The sequence below is a fragment of the Podarcis liolepis genome (genome assembly GCF_965112155.1).
Source record: "Podarcis liolepis genome assembly, chromosome: 9".
NCBI lineage: Eukaryota > Metazoa > Chordata > Lepidosauria > Squamata > Lacertidae > Podarcis > Podarcis liolepis.
The window spans coordinates 54,174,532-54,188,156 of NC_139564.1; the positions used below are offsets into that span (position 1 = coordinate 54,174,532).

The 13,625-nt window shown below is 42.8% G+C and overlaps 1 protein-coding gene across 5 annotated transcripts in view; it reads left to right on the forward strand.

Moving 5' to 3' along the window:
• Positions 1 to 13,625, forward strand: part of PDGFRA (platelet derived growth factor receptor alpha) — a 55,361-nt gene that overhangs the window by 18,536 nt on the left and 23,200 nt on the right. For all 5 annotated transcript variants that reach the window (XM_083459817.1, XM_083459818.1, XM_083459815.1 and 2 more), the window contains exons 4-9: positions 3,628 to 3,894; positions 5,655 to 5,785; positions 7,779 to 7,950; positions 8,043 to 8,232; positions 9,614 to 9,729; positions 12,408 to 12,531. In XM_083459817.1, the coding sequence (XP_083315943.1) occupies positions 3,628 to 3,894; positions 5,655 to 5,785; positions 7,779 to 7,950; positions 8,043 to 8,232; positions 9,614 to 9,729; positions 12,408 to 12,531 (1,000 nt within the window). The remainder of the gene's footprint in view (positions 1 to 3,627; positions 3,895 to 5,654; positions 5,786 to 7,778; positions 7,951 to 8,042; positions 8,233 to 9,613; positions 9,730 to 12,407; positions 12,532 to 13,625) is intronic.

Consider the following 13,625-nt stretch of genomic DNA (forward strand, 5'->3'; position numbering starts at 1 on the left):
CTTGTGGGCATTCTGTCCCCCAAGCCATCAGACAATCAGACAGAGGACAGTTTGGAAAGGACATTCTGTTTGATCATTGGAGACTTCTTGTAAGATACAGAACTAATGTTTCTAAGCTTCAGGTTGGAGAGTTGGCACGTCTTTTCAGTTCCACAGTTTTTTCCCTCCTCTTGTTCCTTGTACCATTTCAGGAATGTTATAATTTTCAATGCAATGCAATGCCTTCTAGGTAAAACTAGCATGTGAAACTTTTTTTTAAAAAGGGTACTCTTGTTAGTTTCTAACATTTAAGTTTTTGCATTGAAAAGTAATGTGGGGTAATTAGTCTCACATTACTTTCTGAAGCTAAGGCACACCCCAATGATCTATATAAACAAGGGACTTAGTAGTAGTTTGAGAACCACAAAGCATAAGCATTGCATTCCAAAGTTTGTCTTCCATGAGCAGAACAACCAATGAATGACTCACGATTGATTGGCCTGACAGACAGAGATAGATACCCAGGGCTTCATCCTGTCAAGTTTAGGGCAGCCTTCTTGCCTTTACCAAATCAACCAGCAAATATATGCTGCAGTTTTGCCATTGTTTAATGGGGTAGTTACAGCAGGAATGATTGTGGCATTTCCCCTTGCCCAGAGAAGCGATTCCTGCTTGACTGAGATTTTCCCCATAGACTAAAAAACGAGCTGCCAGTGTTGCAGATCTTAAACTTCTTCTTTCTCTATTATTCAAATTAAAATGTCTCTTTCCATCACGAACAGTATATTTTCTAAGGAACCCATATATTACCCCCCCCCCACATAAGAATTTTGAAAGCACAGGTGGAAGCCATTTTCTTTATTAGAAGCAGAAAGCATTTAAAGTCTGTGCACTGGATCAATCCCAAGGCAATGTGGGGGGGGGGAGCTGTGAGAATCCCATTTGTGGGGGGAAAGCAAATGCATTGCTTTTGTGGAATGCAAGTTTATGTGCTGCTAGGTTTGAATGATTACTAGAAGGTCTCACAGCGCACATTACAAATTCCTTTGTCGGCTGGGTTTGGATTTTCTATATAGTCAACTGCCTGCCCCCCCAAAAAACTTGATACAAGACATCCCAGGCTTGAAGTACCATTTTCTTTATTTTTACAAGATAGATTTCAATAAGACCTGGATTACTAAGCATAATACTGTATTGTGGTAAAATGTAAAACACTGGGAGATGTGGTTTCTTTCTCTTTAGACCAAAGGGTGGTTTAAAAGTTAATGGCCTATAAACCGGCCTATACATACTCTGCACTAAGGGCCGGTTCTGTCACCCCCATTTCTGTGGCAAGAAAAAACTTGATTCTGATTTGAGTAATTTCTCGTACATTCAGTGGAGTAGCGTGGGGGGTGCAGGGGGGGTGGGCCGCACCGGGCACAACATCTGGGGGTTAGGGTTAGGGGGTGCAAATCCACGGGTTAGGGGGCACAAATTACTTGCCTTGCCCCGGGTGCTGACAACCCACGCTACGCCACTGCGTACATTGCATTCTTCATTCTGAGGTTTTTTTTTACCATGTGTTATTTCTGAGAATAGTATGCAGCTATCCAGGGAGGTGTTGAACTGAAAGTTCTCCTGAGGGGAACTTTCAGCTTATATTTCAGGGCTTCGTGTGTGTGTGTGTGTGTGTGTGTGTGTGTGTGTGTGTGATAGGGCAGCCAAACCCCCTCTTTCCAATTTGAGAGAAGGGAAAATTCGGAGGTGAAACTCATCACTGCCACCCAGAGTTCCTCCTTGCTCCTACCATTTTCTTTCCCCCAAAGTCCCCAAGAGTGACACTACAAAGGCCAAGTTTGCACATCACACTAAACAATGGTTGGTGCAGCTTTCGTTTTGCACTCCAGACATTTCAGACTATATTTCCCATCATCCAGTGCCTTGATTATGGTTGTAATGTGATTGGTTTGTTGTTGTTTTTTTAAAAAAAATGTTGTTAGCTACCTTCAACTCCTTTGGGAAAAAGGTTGGGATTGGAATTTAAATTCTCACCCTGAACAATGGCAATGGCAGCTGGGGCTGAAGGAATTTGTAGCCCAAAACATCTGGAAAGCACCAATTTGGAGAAGACTGGTTTAGCATTATGAAGACAAGCCTCAATGTGCCTGGGCAAAGCATCAGACTCTCACACTCCCCTCTCCATCTACCTTCACTTCCAAAGAAAATTGGCTTAGTATTACATACGGACTAGGGAACTAGCTTTGAAACAAACTCTGCGTAGCTTAACAAGCCAGCTTCATGACTCATGGTTTGAGTTCCTTGTGACCACTATTTTGCTCAGCCTTAATACAGGGCACTACAGCTCCACCCTCTGGCCACTGCAAATCTTATTCAGCAATTCTCTGGCTTCTGAAGTATTTTCCAATTACTTTCAACCATGCCTCAAAAATAAAAAGAAACCTATTAAAAGCAATTGGCTGGCTGTTATGGAAAACAGGATGCTGGACTAGAAAGACTTTGATCTGATCTAGAAAAACAGTTCCTAATGGCTTCAAGTTCCTTCCTTACAGTTGCTTGCCTCTGTCCGTGACTGACAGAAACTGTATTATTCAAATAGGAAAATGTTTTGCAAAATAAACACTTTGTGAAAGAAAGAAAGAAAGAAAGAAAGAAAGAAAGAAAGAGGAAGGAAGGAAGGAAGGAAGGAAGGAAGGAAGGAAGGAAGGAAGGAAGGAAGGAAGGAAGGAAACTTTGCACATTAGCAATCAAAAGGGCTAGAAACCTGCTTGTGGAAAAGAAAAGAAATAAAGCTGTGATTCTTTGGAATCTAAATACAGTAACCTCTACCACATCTGCAGTGTTTTCCTGGAATTGCAGCATGCACACACACACACACACACACACACACACACACACACACTTTACAATCTGGAACTGAAAACTTTGGCTGCTACTGAATTTGGACGTGTTTAGCAAATGAACACATCCTTTCCCCAATCCTGTCCCAACCTGAAGGGAGGGTTGCACTGCCATGTTATAACATGAATGCTTTTGCCCTCTTAACAACTGTTCTGTATGGTAGCAGAGGTCCCATTCACGCTCATGTGCATCTCTGAGACTGCATCAGTTTGCATGAACATGATAATGACGAATTACAGGACCACCTAAGATTGTTGCTGGTGTTGTTGTTTAAGCTGGCATATTTATAGGAGCTATCGCTGGAATTTTAAAGCAACACTTCTCCATGCTATGCGTGCCGTTTCAACCACATTCTGAAGATGACTGAATGACCATAGCTCAGTAGCACAACATCTCCTTTGCATATAGGAGGGGGGCTGGGAGGGCTGCCTCTCTGAAATCCACTGCCAGCCTGTGTAGGCAGTATGGAGCTAGATGGCCTGATTCCAGCAGAGCAGGAGACTCTTAATCTCAGGGTTGTGGGTTCAAGCCCCATGTTGGGCAAAAGATTCCTGAATTGTAGCTGGTTGGACTAGCTAACCCTTGTGGTCTCTTCCAGCTCTACAATTCTATGGTTCTAGCTTCCTATGTCCCTGTGTCAGCAGCTTGCCAGTGTAAGAGAGGGTTTTAACGGAGACCTGTGGGAGATATTAAAGTCACTTACTCCTCTAGCCTGGTTGATGGTTCAACATATCTCCCTCTTCACAGATCCAGCTGTTCCCTTTGTTCCGACATTCCCAGAAGATGAGTTCATTGTCATCACCGAAGAAGAAGAGTCCTCCACCATCCCTTGCCGGACAAGTGACCCCAACACCCAAGTAACTTTGATGACCAACGAAGGGAAAATCGTGTATGCCTTTTATGACAACAGGCAGGGCTTCATCGGAAACTTCTCCGCAGGCTCCTATCGGTGCAAGACCACCGTTAAGGGAGAGGAGTTCCGGTCCAGTGAATTTGTCATCTATATTTACAAAGGTATTTCTTTTCACCTTTTCTCTATGTAAGGGACAAATGAGTTTTTCACTCACGCTCTTGAAGCATGAGTGAAAAACTCATTTGTTCTTTCCATAGATCGCCGCAATGCATTATATGTGGGGCTGCCTCTAAAGATGTGGGATGTAATCCACTGAGAGCAGTCAAACACAACATTCCTTGTTTTCCTAGAGAAGACATGCAGGGGAATGTTTGGTCCAGTCAGTCAAAAGCTTCCTGTTTCCTCCTAGCTGGAACATCCTTCCTTTGCATGTGACTAGAGGTGGGCGTGACCTTACCTGTCCAGGTAACAAAAGGACAAGGCATGCTGCCACTCTCTCTCTCTTTCACTTCCTCCTTCGTTGGACCAGCTTCTTAGCTAGAAATGGGGTATTGGGACCAAGTCTCCCATATGAGGTAGATCCACATGTATCTATTTGTAACTAAGTCTGGCTTCAGGGATCCAACTGTGAACTGATGTGAGTAAACAAATTTTATTGACTTAAATAAGATTGTCACGTGTTTCTTCTTTTATAAAAGGGAACTTACCAGGAACATACAATTCAGTACTGAATTGTATGGTAGCGAGAGGCTTACACAAGCCTGCAGCCAGCTATCTGCTGTGCATTTACAGGGGGAATGTAAAACTCTGCCACATTATAGAACCTGCTAACGCTAGTTAGGAAGGATATTAAGAAACAATATATTCTCCTCCCTGAACATTCCCACAAAAGATAGTTCAGAAACTTCAGCTTTTGCAGAATTCAGCGGCCAGGTTGCTCACTGGGACAAGATGGTTTGGGCACACAAGGCCAATCCTACTGGAGTTGCCAATTTGTTTCTGGGCCCAATGCAAAGTGCTGTTTTTGACCTATAAAGCCTTAAACAGCTCAGGACCACAATACCTCAAGGCCCCCCTCTCCCCATATGAACTGACCTGGACCCCACCGCACCTCCTGGTCTCTGAGCTGCTCCCTACCCCCTGCCCCAAGAGAGGTGTCTCCTCATGCTGCCCCACAGGGGCCTGGAGAGATTATACCCCCAGACTGAGACTGGCCAAAGGTGAATGTGAGGCCAGCAAATTACCTCACCTCGGGAGGCAGCAGTGACAGCAGCGGGTGCTGCTGGGCCTGCATGGTGGAAAGGCTCTCCTTCAGTGCTGGGCACTCAGCTCCCAGGCAGGCATTGCACACAGCAAGCACAAGAAAGGCTAGCACAACGCCTGCCTGCCTGCTCAGCCTCCTGGTTTTCTGTCCATTCCCAACAGCAAAGGCTGGTGCACTGGCTGGCTGGCTGGCTGGGCTCCCTCACCCACTTGCCTGTTTACTCTGAGGTCACCTCAGTTCCTGGCAACCAGAACCCCCTGGCCAACCCCGGAGGCACCATTCGCCTGGGGAGCTTGTAGCCAGGGCTGCTGCAGCAAGCAGCCACACAAGTCTTTGGAAGGCAGAGATATGAGAAGGTATCACAGGAGGAAGGGAAGGAAAAAGGGACAGAGGGCAGTGTTGCCCACAGCACCCCTGAGTATCATTCAAGGCACCCCAGGGTGCCACGGCACACTGGTTGAAAGCCACTGCCTTACATTATGGAAGACCTGACACGAATCACGTCAATTGTTGAATGCTGGTTTTATGGAAGCACCACGGTTTATTTTAATGGACTTATCCCTGTGCCTTAGTGCAAAGGTCTCCCTCAACAGTTACTCAGAGCAAATTGTTCAAAAGAACCTCTGTGATGTGCAAATTCTCTTTTTCCTCTTCCAGCTACATCATATATTCATGTTGAGATCGAATCCCCCAAGACCGTGTATAAGACAGGAGAAACCATTGTTGTAACGTGTGTGGTCTGGGATAACGAAGTCGTGAACTTACAGTGGAATTATCCAGGGAAAGTGGTAAATATCTCTCCCCCCCCCTCCCCAAATACTTGTTGTTGAATAAGTGACCGAAGAAGACTGTGGGTGGAGTTTTAGGGGGATTTTTTGGGGGGGTAAAAAATAAAAATAACAAATAGAATAAAGACAGATGAGAGAGCATTTTCTTGTTGTGTTAGCTGGGTATCATGAACCAAGACTTTATTGTTAGTAAATGTGCAGAACTTTACAAGATGTTAAGAGGAGATGAGTGACATATGAGGTTGACAGGAAGTGGGACAGTGGTTATAAAGTAATAACACTCCCCTCAAACCTGGAAAACATAATAGAACAAAAAATGGAGTGTTTCTGGAGCTGCCCACATGTTACACTTCTATAGATGTGAGAATATGACTCTCTACAAATGACTTCAAGTCATAATCAGATGGGCTGATTCTTCTCTGAAGCACAGCACACCAGAGTTAACTGGGAGCTAGTGCACCAGAGGAACTTAAAGTGCTGGATTGGGACTAATCCTGCTTCAGAAAGTTATTGCAGAGATAAAAAGGAAGAGTGGAAGAGTGGATAATTAATCATAATGGGCTGGTGCCAGACGACGGTAGTCACACTAAGGTCCCATTGATATCAATGTGAACAGTTAGTCATGACTACATGAAGTCCCATTGATTTTGATGGGAAGCAAGTGGATCCAACCTAGTGTTTATCACAGCTACCTCAGCAGAAAGACAAGAGAAGAATAAATCTCATAAACTGTCATATTGGGCCAAAGTGAACTGAGAATAGATCCCATGCATAGATTTATGATAGTGTATTCCTAGTCCCATTCATTCTGATTCTGCTGCTAAGATTTTACTTTTCTCCATGTCCATAATGTGCCATGTGGTTAAGTAGATAAATGAGCAATACCATAAATAGGATTTCAGTTTTTTTAAAAAAATGTTTTAATCTCATTCTTGGCATCTATCAAACCCACCAACTGTCCTGTTTTAACCTGGACATCACGGATCACAGAAGCCAATCCTGGCATCTGTTTTGATTCCCGGTTGTCCCTTTTTCGGTCTGGCACTCTCGCGATTTCAGAAAATAAAAAGTTGGGCAGTGTGCTTCTACTTAACATCAATTTTATTCTCAGAAAAAGTCTTTATTTTTGTGTAGGCCCCCATTTTGTTAGTTTCCATATTCATCAAGAGCTCTAGCTATTCCCACTGCTTTCAATTTTTTCACCACCTTTGAGGAAGGCTGTGCTGTGGTTTGATCTATTAGATCAAAGAATCCTTCTTTTGACAATTGCCTAAATCACAGAAACTGAGGTGTTTGGGATGGGTTTTTTGTGGTGGAGGAGGTATTATGAATTAATTTTGCTTTCTGAAAACCTGAATAAGTAATCGGAACAAAAATCAGTAGCATTGCCACTCGAATGGAGATAAATTACCGCGATCCCAGTTTGCTGACTTCCTTTTCAACCTCATTAGCATTCAGCACTGTGGACATGTTGATTTTCAAATGTACTAATTCTAGGGCCCAATTTTTTAATATTCACGGTATAAAAAATAATTTGTAATTGAATTCCTTTGGCTGTTAGAGACAGCATGTATGACTGCAGTCTTCAGCATTCTCAATAGGTTATGCTCAGGGTCACTTGATTGAATATTCACACAACCACTGTGCTCCAGCTAGGGCCCATGTGTGCATATAAGCTGTCATTAGTATATCCTTGGCTAGATGATGAATTTCACAGGCAAGCAAGGTACTGTGTGCATGATTATTCCCAATCTGCAAAGAAGAGGTGTGTATGCCTCCTGTGATACAGATATGGAGCCACCACCAAAAGTGCCCTGTCTACTAGTAAAAAAGTCTTTGTCCATTTGACCTTGAGATGAAGATGGGATCTACTATAGGGCTTTCTCTGAGGGTCTTTGTGAAACCTGGAAACTGATAATGGATCTTAAGGGTGCCAAGTTGTTTTCTGTAGCCATGTTGTTTGACCAAGTTTTCTGATACTTTAACTATGCAGAAGAACAAAGGTACAGTTTCACTTGATGACATCAAAATTCCAACCCAGAAGCTGGTTTACAACCTGACCATTCCAGATGCTTCAGTTAAGGACAGTGGAGATTATGAATGTGCTGCTCTTCATGTGACCAAAGATTTTAAGAAAACGAAAAGAGTCGCGATCACAGTTCATGGTACAATCTGTTTCTAGTTTCCTTTGTTGTTCTCAATTGAGCATGCCGACTATCATTGAGAGATACTCATGGAAACCTTTGTCCTCCTACAGATAAAGGGTTCATTCATCTGGAACCCCATTTTAACCCCATGGAAGCTGTCAATCTTCATGAAGTTAAAAAATTTGTAGTTGATGTGCATGCATACCCAGAGCCAAAAATGTTTTGGCTGAAGGACAATGTGACTCTGATGGAAAATCTCACGGAGATTGTCACTAAGTCCAAGCAGATCCAGGAGACGAGGTAAAGAAAATGCTTGCCAAGGAATTTGTAGGTTTTAGTTGTCCAGTTCTCCATTTGCAAACCGGAGTATCTCCTTGGAAACAGATTGATCTCTCCTCTAGAGAATCTGCAGCCTGTTCTGTATCTCTATGAAAATTCCACTTGGCAGATTCTTGGTTCTCCAGTTCCTCTACTATTCCTATCTTTGCACATTTTTCAAACCTTTATTTGGCTTCATACAGGTTTTAAGAATTATTACTTGCTTCTCCTTCTGGTTTATTATAAGATGTGCAGGATGATTCTATGCATGTTTACTCAGACATCTCTTCAGGTGACTTCAATAGGGTTTACTCCTAGGGTTGCCTGCTTACAGCTTGTTGTGTCCTTGTCTACTCAAAAGCCAAGTCTCCTTGGGTTGCGTCCAACAGTGTCACTCAGCTGACAGTATGGATGAATGTATCTGCTCTGGAGACTCTCCCACCCCTCCAAGGGATTGCATGGGGAGGGGGAAATTGCTTACCTCCCTATTCCATTGTCAGAATCCTTACTGTCAGCTTTTGCAACTCTGTTGGATACAACCCACTAAGTGCACTGGGCTTACTCTCAGGTAGGTATAATAAAATAAGGCTACAATTCCATGCATAGAACCAGGTTGTTAGAGAAATAGGGTGTGATTCAGAGAAATTTGAAGATTACCATGTAAAGTTTAGCATACATTTCCCCCCCTCCCATAGTACATTCGCTTTATCTACTTACATTTTACTGAAGTAAAGTATATTCTTTAACACGGTAGATTGCCTTACATTAAACATTGGTTTAAAGCATTTATCTCATTCTGAAAGAGATGATATTTCATACATTTTTTCAGTCCTCCCTCCAAAAAGCCCGCAGAAGAAAATGGAATCCCCCCCCCCCCGCTGTTAAATTTTACTATACCCCTCGCAAGGCCTTCACTTCACTAATCAGATCACCTCATTAAATGTAAATGTTCTGGTTTTTGTTTTGTTTATTTGTTGCTTCAGAGCATTACACACACACAAACACACACACGCCATAGCTGTCAACGTTTCCCTTTTTAAAAGGGAAATTCCCTTATTCCAAATAGGATTCCTCGCAAGAAAAGGGAAAAGTTGACAGCTATGACACACACACACACACACACACACACACACACACACACACACCTTCTCAGGCAAGCAAAAAGGGGACAGAACTATCCTTGCATTGATAATGTGTGAAATTAACACAGGCCAAATTTAGTCTGATCCATTTGTCCTTACCATATACTAAGCCTGTCTTTTACACACAGAGAGATTGATTTCCAACAAAGCTATCAGTTTGCTTTGCTTATATTTGTACTGTTCCTCTTGTGGGAAATGATCACAATGTTCTCTTTCAATAGGTACCAGAGCTTATTAAAATTAATCCGTGCCAAGGAAGAAGACAGTGGATATTATACTTTTGTAGCACAGAATGAGGATGAAACTCAAAGATATATTTTCTCCCTGCTCATACAAGGTAAACCTGTAAAATGGGTAAGATCAGTATAAAACTAGAGGAGTTAGGTAGGAATCAGGAATCAGCTGTGAAGCTTGCTGGGTAACTGTGGGCTAGTTGTTTCTCAGCCTAATCTTCCTCATGATGTTGTTGTGATGATAAAATGGCAGGAGGAACATGTGTGCTCTGCAGATGAGGAGGAATTTGAACTGTCCCAGTTGTTTAACCACATTGACTTTCAGGGAGATTTAGGTAGCCTAAGGCCTGGTGTACACAGACAAAAACAGATGAGAGGATAAGATTGTTCCTAGCTTGAACCATTCAGACTGCAGGTGGTAGTGCAAGTTGAGACACACACACATCTGGAAAATAATCACCACACGCAGAAATCAAGCATGGTGGGGGAAAGGCAAAACTGCAGTTATTCCCCCGGGGGTGAGGTGGGGTGAGATTCAGTCATGTGATTCCCACCCGTCTATCTGAATTGATGTGGCCCAAGAACAGTTTGGCCACCTCATTTGCTGTTTGTGTAGGTCACATTTGGGAACCTGTGGCTATCTACTATGGTCAATGGTCAGGGGTGGTGGGTGCTGTAGCAACTGGAGAGTCAGGGTTTCCTAAGCCCTGGTATAGACCAAGCCTAAATGTTTAAGAATGCAGCCTAGATGGCTAGAACCAGGTTACTTCTTCCATGTGACCCCGGCCACATTATTTGTACATCGAGTTCTTGCTCCTAGAAGGAAAATTCTCTTGCCATTCGTGTATCCAGCATTTGCAAGAAACAACATATGGTACGAATAATACTTCTGAAAATAGGAGTCAATAATAAGGCAAATTATCTAGGAACAAACTCGCTTGCTTGCCGCTGTCCATGGAAGATACTTTGGAGATTAGTTCAGCCCCAGATGCCGACAAACTTAAACATCTGCTGTGCCTGGCTGAGAGTCAGAAATGGTCCCTTCCACATGGATTTGATTTGGAGAGAGGAAGGGGTACATAAAAGGGATGAGGAATCGCAGCACAAAATGTGCATTTAGTGCAGAACTTATCATGGCGACCATTGCTCAGAGATGTTTTGAAAGAAGAGTTTTGGAAAGAGTTCATACAGATGTCTACTCCATCCACCCCCATCTATCAATCACTTATCCTAATTTATGCACCGTACTTGTGTGTAACTTTTCTCCTGAGCTGTTTACATATGATTCCCAAGCAGCCCCTTATCCAGACCTGCTTAGCTGCAGCAGGAAAATGGCTGTCATGTCATCTGCCTTTAAAGCATTCTCTCATAGCTGGGACAGTGGCTCTGTGTTGAACATGCTTTGCTTGCAAAAGGTCTCAAGGGCAATCCCTGACACCAACATATAAAAGGATCAGGTAGCAGGTGACGTCTAAGACCTCTGCCTGGAACCTTGGAGAGCCTCTAAAAGTCAGAGTGGACAATACTGTGCTAGATGGATAATCAATCTGACCCAACTTATAGGAACGCCATGTCTCCTACTTTACAGAGGACAGTCCTCTATTGGAAGGGCTTCCAAGAACCATAAAAAGGAAGAGTAGGGACCTTGGTGTTGCCTGTCAGTAGAATGTGGACAGTAGACTGAGCAGGCACACCAGTTCCTTGGTCACTGTCTTCCTCACTATGGTGAAGACACACTGTATTTCTGTTTTAGTTAATCATTTCTAAATTTGCATGCATCGATACATATAAATCAGCATATCCACATTGTATCCAAAACACGTGGTGGGCACCAGGTTGGCAAAAGATGAATGATCCAAGTAACAGTCAATGCAGAGCTTAAATTAGTCAATCAATCAACTAACTCAAGCTTCAATTGATTAATCGGTGAGAGTCAACTTCCTAAGTGCAGGCAATTTTGGTCTGTGGGATGATGAACTAAGGGCATGCTACTGTTGGGCTTTTAAAGGCTGTTTGGGTTGTGATATGTTGCTGTAACAGAATGAAAAATTATCTTGGAAATAATCTAAAAATGCTTCAGCCCATTGACAGCCTTAACTCAAAGAGGAGTTCTGAAATGAGCAAATGAAGAGTTCATTCTTCTCTTGACCGTGCACCCCCAGCTTGCTGTGTAGCTGCCTTGTTGTGCCTGGATTCCTTTATTCCACGTCCCAAAAGTACTGCCATATGTTCTTCTCTTGAAGCCAGGACCCTGCTATGGCCCTACAGGATATGAGTCCCAATTAAAGCCAGTGAACTAGTAATTCCCACTGAAGACTAACCTTCCATCTGATCCTATGCATGTTTATTCACTTGAGTTAATTGGGACTTTCCTCAAGAAAGTGTGCAAGGTTTTGCAGTAGAACAATCCAATACTACCCATCTTTACTCAGAAATAAGTCATACTGAATTCAGTGGAACTTACTCCAAGGAAAGTGTTCTTAGGATTGCAGCTAACAGCCTAATCTTACCTATGTTTAGTAAAAAGTAAGTCCCACGGAGTTGGATGGTGCTTGCTTCCAGTAAGTAAGTACAGGTAATCTAGATACAGGAGAGGATCATGCGTTAGTGAAAACAAGCAAAGAACTCCAGAAAGTCTGAATCTAGATTTCCCCAAGGAATGACTGAGTTTGCCAGGCAGATGGGAGTTCAAAACTATGCTTCTGCTGCTTCTTTTCAATAAACACAATTTCTTCAGCGCTGTAAGGATCTGACATGCTCTTCCCAAATTATCCCTTTTCAGTTCCAGCTTTAATTCGAGATCTGGTGGATAGTCATCATGACTCTGCGGGGCAAACAGTGACATGCTTGGCAGAAGGGACACCACTCCCTGATGTGGAATGGCTGGTTTGCAAGGACATTAAAAAGTAAGGAAAGTTGATTCTGACCGTCTTAGAATATCATCAGTGTAATTATAAATGGATCACATGATTATAGATCAATAAGCTTATAAATTCTTTATAATACATAGAGACTTGCATTTTTGGAGATGGAGGGGATATTATTTCAGGTAATAATAAACCACTGCAAGTTACCGCTGCAAGTTGCTGTTGTAACATAGTCTTCTCAGTGGGTAGGTGTGATGTTAAATGACTTCAATGTGTCTTTTTATTATTATTTGGGGGAGAAACCACAACAATCATGTGACTACCCAATGATGACTGGATCTCAACATATGGGCAGGGAGGGGTCCCAGTAAAATTACCCCCAGCTGCTGTTTCCTTTGGGAGGGAAGCTGCCAGCTTCTACTGCAGTATGATTTATAACTAGCACCCAGGTGTAAAGATTTCTAATAATCTGGTCATATCCATTGTATGTCGTCAATATTTTCTAAGCTGCTTTGTAGTCACTGGTTATCATCACTGGGCATGACCTTTTCTTGAGCCTTCATCCTCATTTGTTTGCCGGGAGCATCCTGTTTGTTTAATGAGCGTTCATTCTCATGCGTTTGTGGGGAGTTTAAATGATGTTGCATAGTTCATCTTCCAGTGCATTTTTGCATGTTGGGGTCGTGGGAAGTGGGTTCGTTGCGCAAGACCATCCATCCAACTGAATTTGATGGTTTATGATTGAAGTCTGTCTGAACACGACAACAGCCTGGAATTGCCCAGTGAAGTTTCGAAGGCAGTACCTGTAATCAGCATGAAAAGCTTGCGAATTCTTCAAGGAAAGTCTTTTCTTTTAAAAAAAAGATTTTCTTGTGCTACAAAACAGACAAATGAATGGGGGAAAGTACATCTGTCACCTCTGCTTTTAATTCATAGAGTGTTTTTCACAGTTCGTTTACACGTAGTGAGAGACACTTTTGTCATAGGCATCTTGCAGTGGAAGGAAAAGAGGAGAGAGAGGGAGAGAGACGGGGTGTTGTTCTCCCGTTCTGTTTCAAAATGTTAGTGTAGGAGTTTGTGTTGGCATCACATGGGTATGTTCTGTGTGTGTGTGTGTGTGTGTGTGTAGAGAG